This window comes from Corvus moneduloides, chromosome 4 (genome assembly GCF_009650955.1).
Source record: "Corvus moneduloides isolate bCorMon1 chromosome 4, bCorMon1.pri, whole genome shotgun sequence".
Lineage (NCBI taxonomy): Eukaryota > Metazoa > Chordata > Aves > Passeriformes > Corvidae > Corvus > Corvus moneduloides.
Genome location: NC_045479.1, coordinates 44,649,620 through 44,657,354, shown reverse-complemented (window position 1 = coordinate 44,657,354; position 7,735 = coordinate 44,649,620). Strand labels below are relative to the sequence as shown.

At 43.7% G+C, this 7,735-nt stretch overlaps 1 protein-coding gene across 1 annotated transcript; it reads left to right on the top strand.

The window, feature by feature from the left end:
- The first annotated feature begins 1,995 nt into the window (after positions 1-1,995).
- LOC116443460 (prolactin-like) lies at positions 1,996-6,188 on the top strand. The gene is made up of 5 exons (XM_032107633.1): positions 1,996-2,115; positions 2,203-2,354; positions 2,523-2,630; positions 3,656-3,835; positions 5,473-6,188. The coding sequence occupies exons 1-5, from the start codon at positions 2,085-2,087 to the stop codon at positions 5,665-5,667; spliced, it is 666 nt and encodes a 221-aa protein (XP_031963524.1). The 5' UTR covers positions 1,996-2,084; the 3' UTR covers positions 5,668-6,188.
- Positions 6,189-7,735: the final 1,547 nt, after the last annotated feature.

The window sequence follows — 7,735 nt, the reverse complement described above, 5'->3', positions numbered from 1 at the left end:
TACATAATTTTCATCCTGTTTTATTCAAGAGCTCGTGTTATAAACTTTCAGAGCAGAAGTGTGTGACGTGTCCCTTCTTGAGCTGTAAAATGTGCCTGCTGTTGTGTTATAGGAAAAGGTCAAATCGACAGTGGACAGTATTTGGTTGAAACAAACTTTTTCATTCCAGCTTTTATTCCTTTGTGATGTAAATTTAAGAGTGATTCTTGAATACATAATGAACTCCAGTTGATCTTGCACTATAAATCTTTGGCAGGCTGGAAGGGGCAGAGTTGCTGTTCAAGTAATTTACATTTTCCACGGTTAAAGTTCATTGCTTCTTCAAAACTTAAAAATTTAATATTTTAAGGAACCTTTTTAAGATTTGCATATATCAGGATTTCTCAAAGATACATGAAAAATAAGAGAAAATGGCTATTGGCCAATAAAAATAAGTCATTGATCTATGTGCTTCCCATGTGCAGACAACCAATGGTTCTCAGATCCTGTCATATGCAGACAAAAAAGACTGCCTCTTTTTTGATAATTATTAGAATTAATACTAATATTCCAAGCCTTCAAGTGGACCACAAGCCATTAAGTATTTCATCATCTACCAAAGAGCTCGGAGCTATTGCCAAGGCTGGCTGTATGGTCTCCACTAAATGGCTCAGCAGCACTAAATGCTGAAATTAACTGCACTGTTTATTCATTAGAGACACTGCAGAGGTAAGAAAATGAGAAACTGCTGGATAGTGTAGATCATTAGGCACATCTTAAAAAACTTTTTAAAATTAATTTTATAAATTCTAAAAAATAAGGGGTTAAAAGTATCTTATAGACCCATTGTGCTATCAACCTTTCAAAATGTGAATCCTTTGGAAATGACTCTTGACTTCAGGCAGAAGCAGTGGCAGACAATTACTTTTAAGATCTGGCTAGAGAAGTAGCTACCTCTACTTGTTTTCTACCATTTTATTTAGTATCCACACAGAGTATAGGTGAGAGAGTTCCATTTCACCTTGGTCAGGAACTAGTCAAACTCATGTCTTCTACCTCCAGAATGAGTCTAGTCACCCAGCTGCCCTTAAAACGTGGGGAGAGGGATGATCTTCATCATTCTGGCAGAGGTATATTCCTTCCATTTTCCATAAATGAAATCAGGATTCAGGGGCTAGAAAACAGATACGTAACTCCAGCATAATGGTGGTGTATCCTCATTTCTAAGCAGACTTCTCCCTTGGCAGTGAAAAACCCCAGTAAGAAGGGCAGAGTCAACTAATTTTCCTTATGACCAGCATCTCAAATTTTGTTACATGTCCTGAGGGTTGCTCAGGATCTCATGCCCCAAAATAGAGAACACCAACCATGTCCATAGGACTTGCACCCCTTTAGGGATCCTGATCTAAGTCCTTTGCTGTGCTACTGCCTGAACATTTAGCCACCAACCATCCTCAGGTACATTTGCACCACCAAACATGCAGTCACTAGCTATTACATCTTCAGCAGTCTTACCTCGGATCACCTGCAATGGAGCAGGAAAAGCAGCTCTGATATCAACACTGTGATTTGAAAAGATGGCTAAGAGATGAATGCCATCAGACCAGGCTTCTCTCCCACCCCTCATTTTGCCCATTGCTGTCCTTTTATAAACCCCGTCACCACGGACACGAGCAGTTCCTTTGCCTCGTCTCCTTTCTCCCACCGTTACCCCCTTCGACGGCCGTGGGCGCTCTGGGACGGACCTGACTACGCCACTTCAGTGCGTGGAGCCGCCCCCCACTCTGCCCACGGGAGGGCTGTGACGGGCGGGCGGCTGTGGCGGTCGGTAGCAGCCCCACCACTGAGCCCGGGAGACCCATTTGTGTCGGGTCCGGTGGGTCGCCGAGGGCAGTCGGTCCCGTCGGTGCGAGGGATGCTCCCGTCCGCCCACCAAGCCGTGAGCCCCGCTCCGGGCGGGCTGCCTCACGGTGGCCGCGGGCTGCGCACGTCAGGGGAGAGACCCGTCATCACCGGGAGATCACAGCATATATAGGAGATGCGGGGGTATCGCCGGCCGATCGCAGCCGCTGCGCGCCGGGCACGGGCTCCGCAGCGCCACGGCCATGGCCCTCGCCCGGGCGGCGGGGCGAGCAGGTGAGGGCGGCGGGCGGGCGGCGGGGCCGGGCCGGGCGGGGGCACACCGCGACACTCCACGCCCCGACGCCGCCGCCCTCTCCGCAGGTGCGGCTGCGGCGCTGGTGCTGCTGTGGCTGCTGCTCTGCGCTCCGGGGGACGCCGGCTGCCACCCCCTGACCGTGGCCGATCTCTTCGACCGGGTGATCCGGCACTCGGGCAGGATCCACAGCCTCTCCACGGCGCTCTATGCCGAGCTGGTGAGTGCCGGGCTGGCCCCGCCGCCGCGGAGCGGGGCTGCACCGCCCTGGGAGCGGGGCTGCACCGCCCTGGGAGAGGCTGCCGACGGGCGGGATAGGGAAAAAGGCGGCGGGATGGAGGGTGGTGGTGGTGCTCTCGGTGTACGTTTAGGTGTTCTTCCTCCGTAGGAAAAGCACTTTCCTCCCCGTGACAACGAGCTGGGAAGGCCCGCTCGGAAGTGCCACACGTCGGGGATGCTGACCCCCAATGGCAAAGAATACGCCCAAAAAATCCCGGTAAGGGGCAACGGCGGCGACGGCGGGCAGAGACAGGGAAGAAAGTGGTACCCTGAGGCCTGGGGGGTTGGAAGCGGACTCCGTGGGTCACACCGACTTCTTTCTCCTCCCCGTGGAGAAAGGAGAAAATACCTCCCGTCCCGTCAGAGCACCGAAATGTCTCATTCATTATGCTGTGATGGTCCCCCACTCCAGTCGGGCTGGAGATAGGCAGAGATGTTTTTATGCTTCTGGAGCTTCATCAACAACCTGAATGGAAGAAGCTGCTAAGTTTTGACCCCAAACCGGTGCACATCACAGAGGTATTGCATATGAATCATAAATTAGTTGAATTTTAAATCTCTATGTTTTTACCTATGCTCGGATCATATACACTAGTTATAATAAGGATATTGCAGTAGTACTTCATCAGAATGACTGACAGACATCCTTTGATTTTGTTGTGGCAAACTCTGTGGAACAGAAACTTAGAAACCTGTGTGGCAGAGAAGTTAAGCTAATCAGGATCACTGCAAAGTACAAAAAGCAATCAGGAGAAAGAAATAAGTCATTATCTCTGAATCGGTAGTTAGGTAAGGGGAATAGAACAGCAAATTGATTTGCATCACAGTTGTGATGGCAAAGAGAAAAAAATCATTATTAGTTCAGAGAAGAGTAGGAAGAGTTTGTTCATACAGAGAAAAAGCAAGTTGTGAAGTTGGGGATACACCAAAGGGAGAAACTTTTGCCTCTAGGAGACAGACAAAGACAACATTTTGTTGTTTGGTTGTGATGGAGTGAGGAGCTTGCCCCAAGACATTCTTCTAGAAGGCCACCTGGAAGGGCAATGGGAGATGAGGCCCTGCTTGTATTAGCTGAAAACACGACAAATACAACTTTTGGGTGTTACAGAGACAGAGTGGTGTTTAAGTGCTGAATTGCAGATATAAGTCTTAATCCCACTGAGGTTTCACAATGAGACTAAGAGTAGTCATATGATCTGCTGCAAAGTAACAGAGACATTCTCCCTTGTTCTAATTTATAAGAGAGAAGAACTAACTCACCTGATACTGAAACTCTTGCAAGCCTGGAAAGAACCACTTTCCCACTTTAACCAGCATATTGAGCACCATCAAGAGCTACCTGATGACAGCCTTAGCAAAGCTAAGCAAATCAGCAATATGGTACATGAGCTGCAGACTGGAGTTGAGAAAGTAACAGAAAAGGCAAGATTTTTGATGTAGCTTTTATTTATACCAGTTATGTGGCATGAGTGACTTTGGGGAGGGGGCAATGTCTGCTCCCACTTGGGCTTGGAGGCTCTTATTCAGCAAAATGCAGGACTTTGTTACAGATACAGTCATCTTTCTGTCAAAGGATGTGACTTAGTTTATAGATTGGCAGATATGTAGATGGCATTATAGGAGTCCTTATCTTTGAGGCAGTATTTTAAAATGAATAGAGCCTTTTGTAGCTTCATATATGATCCAGTAATGACTTGAGTTTTCTAGGCCAGTAGAAAAGATGTGGGTAGACCATGATAAATGCTTAATAATTGTGTTAAGTTTTATTTGGATTTACGTTCTAAGTAAGTCAAGTATCACTGCTGTCTGATGCAAAGAGCTCCTTCCTAAGGCGATAATTTTATGCTGGGATAAGTTCTACAAGACAACAGTGGCATTGCTTAAGTCTGATGTCAGTCACAAAACAATTTCAAAACTCTGTTCTGAATTATGGCAGATCATATATAAATCATTGGATAACATTTTTTGTTATTTCCATTTCTCTCTTCTCATTACTAGCTAGAAGTCCTGACTGTTGCAATTTTTGTGCATTTATATCTAAAACTAACTGTCGTTTTGGCTGAACAAATGAAATCTGTGGGCCTATTCTCTAAAATGGCCACACTGCCAAGGTGTCTGTTTCAATAAAAAAAGTGATTAATAAACTAGTATCTTACACTAGTAGATCAACTTTCAGCTTCATGAACACAGGTGGGAAATACAAGTTTTAAAATGGTAAGCAGCTCATCACTAGAATAGGCTGAACTGTACCCTGCTCTAAAATGCAGCCTTGGTTTGGGTGACTCAGAGCTACACACAGAAACTCCATCATCCAAATGCAGCCGTGGTTTTGGGTTAAAATGGCCCTGAAGTTCAGAAAGAAGTGTTCAACCTCAAAGCTTGACCTTTGCTTCAAGCAAATTCTAAACTAGATACACCCTTTTGGTATATTTATCTGCTTTATTTTTCCTAACACCTTTGAAGGTATTACTAAGAGGGATCTCTTTGAAGTATTGACCTCCCTGTACTATGGATATACCACAGGGTAGAAATACCATTACAAAAATTAATGCATTTCATATTTTGCATCTGTGTTTTTCTGTTAAGACAGAAAAATTCTAAATTTGCTTTTGTTGTGAAGCACCTACTCCGACAGGTGATCACAATTGGCAGAATTCACCAGGTTAAATAAACAGCACTGGTGGATGCTCATGTTAGAAGCTTCCCTTCACAAAAAGCATTAAAATAAATGGCTAAAAAGTCTCAAGACTGATTTGCTATAATACTTCAAGAGGAAATAAAGATTTCCAAACAGGGGTTCCTCAAACTCAGATGGAGCATTCATTACTAGTGTATCAAATCATTTCAGTCTAGTCCAAAAATTGCAGAGATACCATAAGGATAAAAAGACAATGTTATTCTATGTAAGGACCTTTAAATATATATTCAATTAGTATGTGAAAGACCTGGAGTAGTACAGCCCAACATAGTGACACCTCCCTTGACTTCTGCAGTAGTATTTTTAAGATTTGTTGTATGCATAGTTACAAGCTGTACTTCTTTTCCTATTTTCAATACAGATGCAGTCAATGGGCATCATCAGCAATTCATTAAATGGAATGGCATCATCTGAAGGCACTGCTTTATCAATTAGTAATGAAGCAAACATGATGAGTGACTCTGACTTCATTCACTGTTTTAGGAGAGATTCCAATAAAGTACAAAGCTACTTAAAAATTCTCAAATGTAGGATTATGCCAGAAAATAGTTGCTAAATTGTAATCCCTTGACAAGTAGTCTTCAGCATGTTGCTTATAAAGATTAAATAAAATAGAACTTCTAAATTATCACTTTTAGAGTAATTTTAATAGGGAATTGGTTTTGAAATCCTTTGGCAGCTACCTGACACAGTTGACCAATGCAGATGAAATACTAAATAAAGCATCATGTGTGTATGTTGGTTAATGCACCAATAAAAAGGAGTACTATAGCATTAGATAAATAAATGTTCTTGCACATTATACTGTGACAGACTATATTATGGCTGATTCACACATGTTAGATATATACACAGAATTACAGAATGGCTTGGGTTGAAAGGGACCTTAATGATCCCCGAGTTCCACCCCCCATTCCACCATTGGCAGGGATGTCATCCACTAGATCACCGTTGGTCAGGGCCCCACCCAAGCTGTCCTTGAAGACTTCCAGTGATGGGCCATCCACAACTTCTCTGGGCAATGTATTCCAGTGCCTCACCACTCTCTTCAATAAAGAACTTCTTCCTAACATCTAATCTAAATCTCTCCTATTTTAGTTTAAAACCATTCCCCCTTATCCTGTGACTCTCTACCCATCTACAAAGCTGCTCTCCCTCTTTTTTATGAGCCATCTTTTAAGTCCTGCAAGGCAGCAATGACATTTCCCTGGAGCCTTCTCTTCTATAGGCTGAACAATGCCAACTCTCTCAGGCTGTCTTCATGAGTTTCTTGTGGGCCCACTTCTTAAGCTTGTCCAGGTTCCCCTGGGTAGCATCCCCTCCTCTGCTGCATTGCTCAGCTTCGTATCTGCAGACTTACTAAGGGTGCACTCCATGCCACTCTCTGTGTCATTGAAGAAGATACTGAAGAGCACCAGTCCCAAGACAGAGCCTTGAGGGACACCACTTGTCACTGGCCTCCACCTGGACATAAGAACCACTGTCCAAAATTCTCTGGCTGCAACCAACCAGCCAATTCTTAACCACCAAATGGTACAGCCTTCAAACCCATGTCTCTCTAATTTGGAGATACGGGTATGAAATGGGACCCTGTGGAAAGCCTTACAGAAGCTGAAACATAGTTGAAAGTAAGGTTCAATTTGTTAAACCTTGGTACATCTATATACTAACAATAAAGTATATTTTTACACAAAGAAAATGTTTCCCCCCATTTCTACGTACATACCTACCTGCAGAATATTGCTTAACACTGAAGAGTGGCATTGATGTTGATCAGTTCATTTAACTGCAGGGCCTATGTCAGACTTTTATGTTCACATCATACTTCTTACTGATTTCTGTGGGCTTTCATACGTGTCCCATAAAATCTAGTATTTTTATTCATTTTGAATGCTCTTTTATATCTGTAATGGCTTCACTGATTTCAGTAGAAACTCCTAAAGAAAAAGTTTCTCTGTGAAAAATAAGTCAGAATTCTCATCCCAATAGCATTTCAGTCCAAGGGCTGAGCAGGGAGTAGCAATAAGTCTCCTTCCCATTCCAGATGCTGACACAGACCTTGGGTTTTACAGTAATGATGACAAACTCTGTAGCAAATAAAAATATGAAAGCTGTCAGATATTTTATGGAAATCACATTTTCCTAGCAGCAGAGTGGTGCTGCTGGCTGTGCATAGAACAAAACTTCTTTGCATTCAGAGCCTAACTGAGCCATTTGAACAAGCAGTTATAATCAACATGGATTTATCTTTAAGATTCTTGAGTATTTTATCACTGAATGCTCTTTTCTGGCCTTATGTGATCTTGATGGTTGCTGACAGTAGCAGGAGCTCAGGCAGTCAAGAATGAGGAGTAAAATGCTGATTATTTAATAATGATACTGAATTTGGGCTTGAGAAACCTAGCAGGGAAAGCTCTCAAAGAAGCATTTATGCAGACCAGAGAAACAATTTTCAGTTACATGCCTGTAACTGCCGATATCCTCAGATATCTCCTATCTGGTGGATGGCTGATGTACTTTTGCAGCTAGAAGCTGTGAGTGTTCACAATTCGTGTCTGGTCCCTGCTGTGACAGGTATAGTAGAGAGGCAATGGGTCACATCGTGCCTGCCCTGAAGAAGTTAC

What these genes read in the sequence shown, in the direction of transcription:
- LOC116443460 (XM_032107633.1), top strand. Translation starts at nt 2,085, where the DNA reads ATGGCCCTCGCCCGGGCGGCGGGGCGAGCAG. An exon ending in CCGGGCGGCGGGGCGAGCAG is followed by an intron (nt 2,116 to 2,202) that starts GTGAGGGCGGCG and finishes CCCTCTCCGCAG; the next exon opens with GTGCGGCTGCGGCGCTGGTG. An exon ending in CGGCGCTCTATGCCGAGCTG is followed by an intron (nt 2,355 to 2,522) that starts GTGAGTGCCGGG and finishes CTTCCTCCGTAG; the next exon opens with GAAAAGCACTTTCCTCCCCG.